This window comes from Neophocaena asiaeorientalis, unplaced genomic scaffold (assembly GCF_003031525.2).
Source record: "Neophocaena asiaeorientalis asiaeorientalis breed wild unplaced genomic scaffold, Neophocaena_asiaeorientalis_V1.1 scaffold201, whole genome shotgun sequence".
In the NCBI taxonomy this organism is placed as follows: Eukaryota; Metazoa; Chordata; class Mammalia; order Artiodactyla; family Phocoenidae; genus Neophocaena; species Neophocaena asiaeorientalis.
This window is the reverse complement of record NW_020171805.1, coordinates 105,116-119,605: the sequence shown is the minus strand read 5'-3', so window position 1 is coordinate 119,605 and position 14,490 is coordinate 105,116. Positions and strand designations below refer to the sequence as shown.

The window sequence follows — 14,490 nt, the reverse complement described above, 5'->3', positions numbered from 1 at the left end:
TTTATTTGTAACTAATCCATTTGGAGTTCTATTCATGGTTTTCTCATTATATTTATTTATTCATATAAGTATATGAAACATTAACATGATTCTAAAAGTTGGAACAATACAGAAAGGTATGATCAGAGAGGTGTCACTTGCCCTTTATTCCTCCTACCCCATTCCCATTCATCCATACTTTATATCCTATTTCCATCTGCCTTCTGTAAGTAATCAGTCTTATTAGTTTCTGATTTATCTTGTATTTTTTGCACAAACGAATAGATGTATGTGTATTGTCTAATGTCTCCTTCATTCTTAAATATGCTTTTTATATTTTACATAACGTTTTATCATTTAACTTTATACCATGAAAATCATCATTCCATATTAGTTCATAGATACCTTCTTCTTCATTTAATAGCTGCACAATACTCCATTTTTTAAATGCACCGAATTATTCAACCACTCTCTTATATGAGCATTTTCTTCTGTATTGTAATATTATATCCCATTACCTTACTGAATTATTTATTGAGTTAGTCATTGGTTTTCTAGGTCATAATATAAAAAATATGTCATTATATTCATATATATATGTAGAAGCAGAATTGATGCATACTTTTTTTTTTTTTTGCGGTACGCAGGCCTGTCACTGTTGTGGCCTCTCCCGTTGCGGAGCACAGGCTCCGGACGCGCAGGCTCAGCGGCCATGGCTCACGGGCCCAGCCGCTCCATGGCACGTGGGATCTTCCCAGACTGGGGCACGAACCCGCATCCCCTACATCGGCAGGCGGACTGTCAACCACTGCGCCACCAGGGAAGCCCGATGCATACTTTTTAAACACGTACATATGACACAGAAAGTATCTACCAATTCTTATTTTCTGATTGTCTTTCTCAGGAATGAGTGTTGGACTTTTTTCAAAAGATTATTTTTTAATTTTTTAACATTACGGAGATAATCATTAGTTCTTGGTTTTGGGAAATGCTTTTTATAATTTCCCATTCTGACAGCTTTTTGTGAAGATTATTAATGTATTTAAAATTTCATAAATTAAATGAATTATTCTTACTCATATCTGGTAAATAATATTATGTGGTCCAAAATATCAGCCAGTTGCAATAGGTGACCTCAAGTGATTACTGACACCCTGGCTGGTCTCAGAATTGTTGGCACAGACAAAGGTCTCAAGACATAGCTTTAGAAACTTTAACCTTAGAGTATTAACTGTTTCAATGGGAGTGATACCTATTTTTATTGAGTCAGTTGTATATGGGATCAAGTGCTATGTAGAAATGTGAATTAACTGGTTACATATTCCTGATTTATACAAGTGATAGTGTAGGGCTCACCTATATTTACCCACCCCTTAATCTGGTCTGACCTGATTTCAGCTTGTCCTCACCTTGTTATCTTTTGAATTGTTCCATTGGATGTTTGAATGATATTATGAAACCAGACTTTTCAAAGTAACTTGGAGAAAACACATTTTCATCTTAACTCTATATTGGTTTTCAAATTAAAACATGGAAAAGACTAATACAATAGTGGGGAAAATGAGGTGGGAAGGTAGGGGGGATGTCTCTTCAGACATTTGCTAAATCTCAAGCACGCTACCTCTCTTTAGACTTCAGAGCTTGCTGTGCCACAGGCACTTGTATCAGCAAGCCTGGCATCACTCATTCAGTCTGATGGACCCCATCTCTCCTTTTATCAGGCACGGATGGATGGGAGATTTTTGAGTCATTTTATTGTCTCAATGAAGCTTTATAGATGGTTTTTCAGGAAGCAACTCACTTTTTCCTCTTTCTTCCTCTGACTTGTGGTTCTTTCTTTGCTTCAGGGGTCCTGGTAGGTCAGGGTGTGCTTGTCAAGGCCTTTGGTTATATGGTTTATTTCCCATTCTCTGGTCAGGATAAGCCCTGTTCTTAGCAGATACATAAAATCCACAATTAGTCTTAAGAAACTGGTTTACAGTGACATCATTTCCCTTTAGACTATCTGACCTTTAAGGCTATCCTTAGGTTACCATGAAGTTGGCAGCTTTTATTCAGTGAGCTCTTAGGACTGGCCCTTCTGATTCTTTTTTTATAATTTTGACTGAGTTTTTTTTTTTGGTCATAAAATGACCATGTTTTCAGGAAAACAAAAACCTTTTTTTTTTTTTTTTTTTTTTTAAGGGAAGGAATTTGTCTTACCAAAACCTGCAGGTTTAATGGTTAGAGAGACATCCTAGACACGGGCTGCAAATACCTAAAAAAAGCAGGCTCATAATATATACATAAAACACTCAGAGGTAAAAATAGGGAGCAAAGGTGCCTGAGGTTGGGGGAGAGTGTACCCCAACTATAACATTCAAAGTCAATTAAAACAATCAAACCCAACTCTGGTCAGGGATCCTACCTTTGAAACCCCTCCGTTCACCAGGAATTGAGGGGTTTCTTGGGAAATATAGGAATTTCAAGGCTATAACTGCAACATTCCAGGACAAACTGGATGGTTGGTCACCCTAGACCTAGCATACTTTGTGCATCTAAGCTTTACCTTAAACTAGACTGTAGTTAAACCAAAGCTTTTCTTTTAAGAAATGAGGACTATTTGGATCAAATGACTTCCCCCTGTGAAAACCAAAAGGAAGTGCTTTTTTCCCCTGCTCTGTAAGTTTGCAATTTTCAGTGGGGAAAAAAATAGCAATGCTCGCCATTTTATTCTCCTTATAAGCAAAGCAGGACTTCAAACTCTATTTGAGGGATGACCCCTTTTCAGAAATTAGAGGCACTGAATTTATTGCCAACCAGTCATAGCTGTCCATCTGCTAATTCTCTCCACATAGAGGGAGCAGCTGTCATTTCAGAAATGCTACAGTAGATAATAAGATGGGGTGCATTTCCTCTTCAAATGCTTAAAACAAATCCCCAGGAAGAGTGGCAGCAGTTCCCCTGACTGCATGAATCTCTGATATTATTAACACAAAATGCCAAATTGATTTGGAGATTGGAAGAAAATGTATTTGCTTTAAAAGGAAAAGCACTCAAGTTAGGTGTACTACATATTGTAATAATCTACAATTGCCGAGATCTAGGAACTGCAGAAGCCATAGGCACACACAGAGATACTCTCAAAATTATAGCCACGCACAGAGCGCTGAATACAAATACACACATACGGGTTTCCCGAGTTCATACAATCTACGTATACCAAAGGAATGCACCGTTGTCTCCACCACTGTGAAACAAAAATTATCCCCAACTAACAGCTTGCCTAAGTCTCACATTGGCCCAGTTTCTCTCCAAATCCATGTACCTAGTCAATCTTAGATGCCATCCTCCTCTTGGTACTATTTAATGTCCCGCTTGGTATATTCAATAATCCATTCAGCAATCTATATTGTTATATCCTTGCATTTTTTCCTTAGATAACTTCTTTTCTCTTAAGTCTCATTGCTTCCACCATTAAAAGTGCTCAAGTCAACTTGAACTTAAAACTAACCACAGCCTCTGGTTTGGGGTTCCTAGCCAAGATTCTACTCCCCTCCAATCAACCTGCATATAGCTCTCTGATTACTATTCAAAAGGAAAAATATTAGGATGAGATAAGGAACTAATGAACATAGTCCAAGTGGTGCTATGCGTCCCTGAGTATTGTAGATGTGGATGAGGATGTAGATACAGCTGTAGATGGAGACGTGCATGTGTATATAGGTGTGGACATGACATGGACATAAACAAGGGTGATGATAGAGTTATGTAGGTATTTCTCCATGGAGATACCTAAAATAGAGATCATTTAATTTAACCCTCAAAATAGTCCTGGGAGATAGGTTATACTTATATTCTTTTGCATATGACAATATTGACTCTCAAAGGGGCCCCCAACCCCATATCTGGTGACAGAGCTGGGCGTTGAGACTTGATCTCCTTAACCAACACTCAGGCTCATTCTGATTGCAACACAAAACTTTTTCTTTCCTATTTTTTGAAGAACTGTAATCTAGAGCAGTATATCTGCTGTTTGGTAAAGTCTTTTCCATGTGGACATTGCTCTTGAACTTGGTCTTTGTGGAACATACAGAAAGAAGAGGTAGAGAGAGTTGCATAGAATTGCTGGCTGTTGGACACATATAATGCTTGCATTTTCATTTCTACAAACAGAAGTGCTTTTAAGGGGCCTTCACTGATTTCATTACTTTTGATGTTACAAAGAAAAAAGAAATCCCCAGTGTTGATGAGAATCCAGGTCAAGGCAAGGAGAATCACAGAGCAGTTAAAGAAAATCCTGAGGCTCTGGGATTTGGTGCCTGCAAGTACCTCGATTTGAGAAAAGAAATTCATTTAAACTCAGCAAATAAGCTCAGGAGAAAGTCTGGGACACTGGCTCCTTTCCTTGTTATTTGCTTCTTTCCAAAAATCTGCTTTGTATTTTACCTTCATCCTTGGTCGTCAGGCAGAAACCCTATTTCTAGATGTCATTGCTATTAAAAAGAGGAAGCGGGGGGTGGAAAGCAAGAAAAGAACAAAAAAGAGAGGTAGATGCAAAAAACCTCCCATTTCTCAAGTCAAAATATGTTAATGGTGAAATCGGGATAAATGATTAATCTAGTGATTTTCAGTTTCCAGTGAGCTGTAAGAGGGGCTAGCAAGCAGCAGGAAACTAATATTTAAAGATAATTTCAGAAACATGAGATGAAAAAGTGGTGAAAGGAGGAGGCTGAACCTTTTTCCTTCCACCTCCAAGGTTTATTGAAAATAGCGTTTTTTCTTTAAACAGAAAATGTATGTGATTCTACATTTAAATCTAGTACATTTTTTTCACTCCAAATTATTTACTGAATACCAACTCTGACACAGTTACTATATTAAGGTTTTGATGGTAACAAAGAAACTGTTTCTGCCTCTGGGAAGCTTACAGTCTAACTGCAAATGTAAGAGAAATAAAAAGAAATTTTAAAAAAATCTAAAAAGGTTTTTATAAGAACTCTGATGAAGGTTGTCCCAGGATGCTATTGCAACAAATAGGAGCAGAATGTAATGGCCTGGTGATCAGGGAGAGTTTCCCTGCAGGGCTGATCCCTGAATGTTGAATAGGTGAGGAGGGATAGAGCTTTGGAGAGTCCTGGCAATGAGACCAGTAGGCACAATTGCTCAGAGAACTGTGTGCAGTTTGATCAAGCTGAACTATGGAAAGACAAGAGCGGCAGGAGGTGGGCGATAGGGATTAGGGTAGGGGGTTGGGAGGACTAGGCCATGGAAGTACTGCACTGCTTCCTCCTAATCTGTGGTACCTTGATCCTTAGCCCTATCGAATAAACAACGTTTCAGCAGGACTTCTGGTTGCCTCCCTAGAGAATGGGCTGTGCTTGGTAATTTATGGTCGTCCTTGGCTTTTAGGATGACCTTACCTGTCACTCAGCAACTCAGCTTCCTTCCCTCTGAATTGCAGTCACTGTTCTCACTAACCAGCTGTGTCACCTTTGTAAAGCGACTTGATTCTTTCAAACATGAACATCCCCTTTTCCCAGATGAGGAGATGTATGATTTTAAGCTCATTTCTAGAGCTAATATTCCATGATGATGTCTCTGAAAATGATAGTCTGGCTCTCTGAGTAAATGTCAAGCTTTCTGTGTCATCTATATGGACAGGGTGGGCAGAAGCAATGTGATAGGAGGAAGAGCCTTATGCTTTTTTTCAGAGGGAAACAGACCAGGATGAACAGCCTAGCTCTAAGTTATGTGACCTCGGGCCATTTATTTAACCATTTCTAAGTGTCAGTCTCTTCATTGGGGTGCAATAATATCCAGAGTTACTGGGCCACCTAGAAATATCATATGTAATATGCCTAGCATGATAGATTGAGCTCAACTTAATTATTTGTAGACCTGAAGGTCCCAGAGCCTAGAGAAATTTATTGAATTTGTTCTCCATGGATGTGTTGTATAGCAGGGAACATTTCTCAAGCTTTGCCTTCAAACTCTGGTGACCCCAAATCAAGTTAAATATGGTTTCTAAGTTCTTTTAGGGGCTGTGAATAATCACGGCACATTGGGAGATTAGAGGCCAGATATGCATCTTTCTGGACAACTTCAATTGATGTCAGTTGAGAAGAAGACAGAAGGAAGTTAGATTCGTTAGTTTAATTGTTTGTCTTGTCGAGCTTTATTTTCTTCTAAACGTGTATTTATTTACTTGTTTGTTCCTGCAGCCACAGATGCTCACTGAGAGGAGGGGATTTGAACAGACAGTGGCTCTCTCCCAGTGCCCATCTGCAGCCCACAATTTACCACGCCAAAGGGCTCCTGCACTACCTGGGCAGCATCGGCCGGCGTCCCATGGTGAGTTACTGCCTTCACTTCCTTCTGCTTCTACACTCTTGCTTGGTTCCTTCCACCTCCCAGGAGGCAGAATACATTCTGTCCAGGCAGGAAGACCAGACACAAGCCAAAGACCTGTGTGTGACAAGCTGTAAAGTGTGTGTGTGTGTGGGGGGGGGAGGGTATTCACTTCCTAAGGCTGTCATAACGAAGTACCACAAACTGGGTGGCTTAAAACAACAAAAACATATTCTCTCACATTTCTGGAGGCTAGAGGTCTGGAGATTAAAGTGTCAGCAGGCTTTGATCTCTCTGAAGGCTATGGGAAATAACCTTCATTGCCTCTTCCTGGCTTCTGGTGATTGCCAGCAATCCTTAGCATCCCTTGGCTTGGGGGGGGCGGGGCACAATTCCACTCTCTGCCTCTGTGTTCACGTGGCCATCTTTGCCCTTTGTGTGTCTGTGTAGAAATTTCCCTTTTCTTATCAGGATAGCAGACACTGGACTAGGGCCCACCCTAATTCAATACGGTCTTCTCTTAACTTGATTACATCTATAAAGAATCTTTTTCCAAATAAGGTCACATTCGTAAGGACTGAGAGTTAGAGCTTCAACATATCTTTTTGGGAAACAGTTTAACCAACAATAGGAGCAAAGCAGTAGTTCAATACTCATTGGTGAAAAGTGGGCAAAAAATTGCACTTCATCCCATTTCCTGGGTCTCTATTTTTTTTTCAGTTATTGTTCAAGAAAGGAAATGGTATTTTTTCCAAATGGTATTTTCTCCAAATATTATTTGGAAAAAAATCCTCTAGATGTTCAGATTGACATTCAGCTAGTACTTATTAAATTCCAACGATGATTCTGGCACTGTGCTAGGCACTTTCATGTGTAGGCTTTTTTCCCAAGCCTATAATAACTTAGCAATTGATGAAAAACAGACTATATGGATCCAGAGACTTAGGCTCAAGATAAGATAGGAGGCAATACTAGCTAAGTAACTGTGTGAAACTGATCGTTTATTTTATTTGTATTTTTTTAACATCTTTATTGGAGTATAATTGCTTTACTGATCATTTATTGACTACAAACTGTGAACATATCTGTCTGCAAAAGTGCAGAGGAGCATATGTCCAAATTTAGAGTGCTTACCTAACCTAAGGAACTTAAACTAATGTGGAAAAGCTCACGGATGAACCAACTCAGACAGTTGCCTCTACCATTAGCCAAATTTTGACCATGTACTATGTCATCAAAACAGTGTCACATTCAATGAATATCTAGTGAAACAATGGATGAATATCTAATATAGAAGCTTATTTAACTCTCAAAAAGGTGAAGAGGTCAAGTGATTTCCTTGGCATCACCAGGAAGCGTACGGCAGAGTTGAGATTCAGTTCTGATCTGGTTTTCCACCCAGAACTCCATCTTTCTTCAACACTTACTGTTTGAGAGGATGTGTTGGCGTGTCCCCAAGACTACCTTCAGGTTCAGTGATTCCCTGGAAAGACTCACAGAACCCAGAATAGTTTTTCTGCTCATAATTACAGTTTATTACAGTGAAAGGATACAGATTATAATCAGCAAAGGTAAAAGGCACTGAGGGCAGAGTCAAGGAGAGACAGGTGTAAGTCCAGGTGTCTGCTCCCAGGGGAGTTGTATGGACAGTGCTTAATTCTCCAGCAATGATGTGTAATAACAGGTAGAGTGTTGCTAACCGGGGAAGCTCCCCTGAGCCTCGGTGTCCAGGACTTTTTATCAGAGGTTATTTTGTAGTCATGGTGTCCCACGTGGCTGATCTTAGTTACTCAGTCTCCAGACCCTTCAGAGGTCAAACTGACACTTTGCGGCACAAGAACCCCGCCACATATCACATTGTCAGCATCAACCTTCTCACATTGCCTGAGGCCCAGGTAAAGAAAGACACTTTTATCTAGCAGAATATTCCAAAGATGTCAAGGTGTTCTCCCAGGAGTCAGTCGAGGGCCAGACCTTTCTTTGGAGTGTACAGAGTTTAAACACTTCAGACTTGCTGAGTCAACACTTTATTGCAAAGAGGACAAAGCACATCCTTTTCCCTTAAGAATGCTTTTTCTACACTGGTCAAAATGTGCAATATTTTCATGCTAGCTCCCACCCACCCCCTTGCAAGGAGATGCTGTAATCTATGCTGTCTACGCTGTAGAAGCAAGTTCATGGCCTACATAGCAGAGCACCAATATCACAGTCAAGATCTTGAAAAGTATGTCTCTGAATAGAAGGCCTTAGCCTCTGGGAGGAGAGAGAAAGACTTACAGAAAAAAAGGTTCCAACCTGATACACAGCTAAGCATACACACATTCAACCCGTAACAAACAGGATTCCTCTCTGTTCTGACAATCTCTAATTGAAGAGCAGAACATTTATTTTAAAGCATGACAGGTGAAAGCCTTGTTTAAAAATATGAATAAACATTAATTAACTGTAAACATGACAGCCACAGACTTGTTTCCTGCTGGGGCCATCTGAGAGGTGGGTGAGAAACAGCTGAGCCCTAGATGCAATTCACAGTGTCACAAAGCTCTCCTACAGGCTCAACATCACCTTTCAGCTACCTATGCGACTGTATTTAACTGGCCTCCTGCTGACAGCAGAAGCACTGTCACTCATTCAGTACTCAGGCCTGTCCTGTACTGGGAAGATTTCCACTGAGTCAAGATTACCTCTTGGGCTAGTCGTAGGTTAACTGTGACTCCACCCAAACTCTTGACTCTTATGAAAATATTTCTTAAAGCATCAGGAAGCCAGTTTCTGGTGGCTAGAAGATTCCACCTGTTCTAGATGATACTGAGACATTTGCCTATTGGCAGGTAGAATAATATAAACTCCTAGAACCAATGAGAATGCAAGACAGTGAGAGAAAGCAATGCCATGATACTTCTGGGGGTTGCTAAAGACCAGATAATTCATTCAGTTTATAAGCAATATGGCATTATTCACAAATTGTTTCATCCATCCACCCATTCATTCATCCATCCTTCCATCCATCCATTCATCCATCCATCCATCCATCCATCCATCCATCCATGCGTCCATCCATCCATCTGTCCATCATCCACCCATCCATCTGGGCAGTCATCCCCTTGTCTACTCATTTACACCATGTGTGTCATCACTGTGCTAGATGCCAGAAGGTACCTTTTCTTTGAGGAGTCCATAGTTTCCTTGGTAGAAAGAAGAGTCAGGTCTGCAAAGAAACCAATGTAGTAAAAGATGGTAAAAACTGAAACCAAGGCTCGTGGGAGTTGTAAGAACACAAATGAGAGGTTAAGCCACTTTCCCTCAAGGTTATGGAAATGGAGATGCCATTTGAGCTAGACTTGAAAGATGAGTAAAAGTTTTTCTTGTACTAGTAGTAAAGTAGAGAGGTGTATTCTTTCTTCAGAGGTCTACAGGCCTGATTATGGACTTTTAGACCTTCTGCCTTGTGAAATTGAAGAGTTGGTGAATTTAGGGTCACCTCACAGAGCAAAAGAAAGGAAGCTTTTTATTAACTGATGGCATAGTTCTCACATCACACTGATCTTGTGGTCTCTTTCCCATCTTCTTGAACTTCCATTTTCTGTCTCTCTTGTTCGTTAGAAGATCAGGAAATCTGCTCCAGATGTTGGAGCCAAAAGCCCAGAAACCTACAAAATATTGGCATATTCATACATTGGAATACTATTCAGCAATAAAAAATTAAAGACAGGGCTTCCCTGGTGGTGCAGTGGTTGGGAGTCCCCCTGCCGATGCAGGGGACGCGGGTTCGTGCCCTGGTCTGGGAAGATACCACATGCCGCGGAGCGGCTGGGCCCATGAGCCATGGCCGCTGAGCCTGCGCGTCCAGAGCCTGTGCTCTGCAACGGGAGAGGCCACAACAGTGAGAGGCCCACGTCCCGCAAAAAAAAAAAAAAGATAAAAAAATTAAAGACAGGGCTTCCCTGGTGGTGCAGTGGTTGGGAGTCCCCCTGCCGATGCAGGGGACGCGGGTTCGTGCCCTGGTCTGGGAAGATACCACATGCCGCGGAGCGGCTGGGCCCATGAGCCATGGCCGCTGAGCCTGCGCGTCCAGAGCCTGTGCTCTGCAACGGGAGAGGCCACAACAGTGAGAGGCCCACGTACCGCAAAAAAAAAAAAAAAAGATAAAAAAATTAAAGACAATAACAATAAACTACAGATATTCTCAGCAACATGGACCAATTTCAGAAACGTGTTTAGTGAAATAAGCTAGACACTAAGAAGCACATATTCTGTTTCTATTTATGCAAAATTTAAGTAAATCAGAACAGTGGTTGCCTCTAGAAGGGGATTAAATAAAAGGGGCCAAGAGGGAACTTTCTAGGTTAGTGGAAATGTTCTATATTTTGAATGAAGAGTCAGTTACACCAAAACTCATTGACTCAAAACTCATTCAAGTTCTGTTCATGTACTCATTTACATTTATATTTACTTAGAATTAAAGAGAAATCAAAGCAAAGTCATAGAGCTTTGAAACGCAGCTAGGAGGTAAAGGGGGCTGTCCCAAATTAAATTGACCAGCATGGAAGCCTGCAAGTCAAACCAAGGAAGATTATCTTTGCCAGAACACAGAGAAAGGCTGAGAAGATTTATTAGAAATCAGTAAGCTCTGGCCAGAGAAAATGTACGTAAGCGGAGAAGCCCAGAGGAGCAGACAGGCTTGACGATGAGCAGGAAGCGTTGAAGTGTTCCTCTTTGTGGAGCGAGCACCCCATAAGGGCCAGGAGGCACAAGGCTCGGGGCAGTAGGGCATGGCTTGGGGGAGTGGGCGAAAGTTCTCAGGCTCTAGCAAGCTCCCAGGAAGCCAGATGAGCAGTTTCTTCTGAGCTGCTGGGTTGTAGCTACCTGGCCCCTGTGCCACTGCAAAGGGTCTGGGCTTCAGAATTAGGAGAGGTATGGATTCCCATCCCCTTGGCTCTTGCGCTGTGAGTGCGTGTTGGTAAAGGGATTGCAGTGCTCTCTGAGCAGCTCATTGATTTCCATTTACCACTCACAAAAACTAGGGCGCCTTCTGCCAGGGGCCAGGGAGGGCATATTTTGATTTTGTCTTTCTCTGGGGCCCAATGGAACAGAACTTTTAGCTGCTTAAATGATTTTCCTGGTCTTCTCTGTCCCTCTGGCATATGTTTTTAGTTAATCAGCTTCTTTTTTAAAAAAAAAAAAAGGCACGAAAGGAGAGGGGAAAAAGAAATGGCATGTCCCTTCCTGAAATCTTGTCTCCAAGGGCCTCAAGATACTCTATACACATAATTTATTTTATCTCCACTTTACTCCTCAGAAGTGTTAGAAGAACAAGTGTTATTGTTACTTATTTTCATTGACTCAGGCTAAGGTGCTGAATCTAGAATTCCCTTTTTGTATTTGAGGATATATTTTTATATTTGAGTAGGGAAAAAAAAGAAAAAATCCCCAAACCAAAAAAAAAAAACCCATGGAGCTCCTGGGTAAAAATAATAATAATTTGATTCCATTTTTTTAATTTAAAATTGTTCCCATGCTATCAGAATAACGATTGAACTGTGCTTCTTTAACATACCAGAAACCATGTTTTGTAGGTGTTTTTTTAAATGATAACAAGAGAATGCATACAATTTGTAATTTTTATTTTTTTAATTAATTTTTATTGGAGTCTAGTTGATTTACAATGTTGTGTTAGTTTCTGCTGTACAGCAAAGTGAATCAGTTATACATATAGCCACTCTTTTTTTTAATTTTATTTTTTAAAATAAATTTATTTATTTATTTATTTTTGTCTGCTTTGGGTCTTCGTTGCTGCACACGGGCTTTCTCTAGTTGCAGCGAGCGGGGGCTACTCTCAATTGCGGTGCATGGGCTTCTCATTGCCCTGGCTTCTCTTGTTGCGGAGCACGGACTCTAGGCGCATGGGCTTCAGTAGTGGTGGCATGTGGGCTCAGTAGTTGTGGCACACGGGCCCTAGAACACAGGCTCAGTAGTTGTGGCGCACGGACTCTAGAACGTAGGCTCAGTAGCTGTGGCACACGAGCTTGGTTGCTCCACGGCATGTGGGATCTTCCCAGACCAGGGCTCGAACATGTGTCCCCTGCATTGGCAGGTGGATTCTTAACCACTGCACCGCCAGAGAAGTCCTCCACTCTTTTTTAGATTCTCTTCCCATATAGGTCATTACAGAGTATCGAGTAGAGTTCCCGGTGTTATATAGTAGGTTCTTATTAGTTATATATTTTATATATAGTAGTGTGTTATGTCAATCCTGTAGGTGTTTTTACAGATGTAAATACTCTACATTTAAGTGAATTGCTAAGGTTTCTTGGATAAACTTATGTTGGAAAGCAAAGGGAATACTCCCTTCTCTCTGACTAGTATCTCCAATGAAATTTCTATGTATATCACAGGGACTGGAAACCTGGGGTTCCCCATATGCTACAGGGAAGGCCAGTTAGATTTTTCAAAGAAGTCTGAGAAAATTCCTTCTTTTTCATTTTTTGCAAAATGGACTGAGGTTAGGAGGTGAGGTAGAGGGGAAAATAGGAGGGTGTTTGCCTGGATCAGTGTTTCCCTCAGCCTAGTTGAAGGTGCCTCTGCTCAGCGCTGGTGGAAATGGGAGGAAGGCAAGAGACAGGGCCAGATGGACTAGTTTTGCTATAAAGGTATTCTCTGTGAGGGTGGGCTGCAAGTCAGAACAGGCTTCAGATGAAGACGTGGGGAGACCTGTGCTTCATCTGCTAAATATCTGTGTCCAAGGAGGACTCTAGTGAGAGAGCAAGGCAGGGATGATCACGGCCAATGGCACTAGGCATAGAGCTCAAAGTTCTAGTCCCAGAAAGTAGGGTTTGCCAAGACCAAAGCACAGTCCAGCCTAGGGTCCAAGACAACTAACAGTCCTCCAAGACAGGATTCAGGAAACGGAGGCAAGCTTCCTTTTATTGAGTGGCTAGGCATGGTGGTGGGTCAGTGTTCATACCCCATTCCCTAGGTTTATCCAGACAATTTGGAAATCTGCCATGGGTCAAAAAGACTAGTCTAGATCCCACCTTCTGATGAAGACAGGGTTCCCGATAAGCTCTCTACCCTAACTGACATTGTCACACAAAGTGGGTAGGTTAATGCTTCTACCTTGAGAGCTTTATTTAGTACCTGCAACTGAGTGAGATAGATGGCAGAGGCCTCACCCAGGCTGATAGCTTTAAGGCACTGTGTCCAAAGGTGGTGGCCAGACTGCTGCTTCTCTCCCTCCAATGTCTAAAGCTGGAGAAAAAGAGCAGTTTTAACTGCTGGGGAGCCTGCCAAGGCCTCACTGCACGAGTACCCTCTTGGGGTGTTAAGCTCCCTCCTCACGGAGGGACAGCTGGCCAGAGAAAGCGAGTAGAAATCAGCTTAGGCAAGACCTCAGGTTAAGCCTGGTCATTCACTCTTAATTTTGCTAATTGACAGACTTGTTATACTGTGCTTTATCATTGATAAATCCAATGTTTTATAATATTTTGTTCTGGAAAATCTTTGGAGCCAGACCAGTTAGAGTTTGAGGTAAAACACATGGGTTTTCAATGGGAGGCCATGTGCAAATCACTTAACTTCCTTTAACCTTAGTAAAAGTTGAGCCTCATATGTAAATGTGAATGATAGCCTCCTTTCAGGAATTTTATACTGATTAAATGTGTATGTAAAACCTTAGCAGTGTGACTGGTACGTATCAAGCATTTAAATAAACAGCAGAGATTAAAATTATTACTTCCCAGGAGGGTGCTACATACAAAACAAAGCCTCATACTAGACTGCATGATTTTGCATTAATGTACATGTGCTCTTTCAATGTAATTGAAATATTTTGACAGGCAGGCCATTATATTATAATACATAACAGTGGAATGGCAGAAAACCTCCTCCAGCATTTTATAACATGTAATAAAGGGTCCCACTGTGAGAAATCTCATAACCGGTTAGTTACTAATACCTTCTGCTTAGTGAAATGTGAAAAATTTCACCCCAAATTAGACATTGGAGGGGGACAAAACTGATTTGTAAGTAAAGGCTGCTTTTCTAAGGCCATGTTGGAACTTTGGCCCACAGCGACGCAATTTAAGTGAAAGTCTCTCACTTTAGGAAAGGGAAAGCAGCATCAAATCTTCTTTCAGGTAGTTATAGGAATAAGCGCTGCACATGCTCGCTGTGGTTAGCCTC

General features: G+C 41.2%; 1 protein-coding gene across 1 annotated transcript in view; it reads left to right on the top strand.

Annotated features, from left to right (window-relative positions):
* Nucleotides 1-14,490, top strand: part of AGBL1 (AGBL carboxypeptidase 1) — a gene marked incomplete at its 3' end in the record, with an annotated part of 388,115 nt that overhangs the window by 361,461 nt on the left and 12,164 nt on the right. Inside the window, exon 19 of the mRNA XM_024749339.1 lies at nucleotides 6,183-6,312. Coding sequence (XP_024605107.1) covers nucleotides 6,183-6,312 — 130 coding nt within the window. The remainder of the gene's footprint in view (nucleotides 1-6,182; nucleotides 6,313-14,490) is intronic.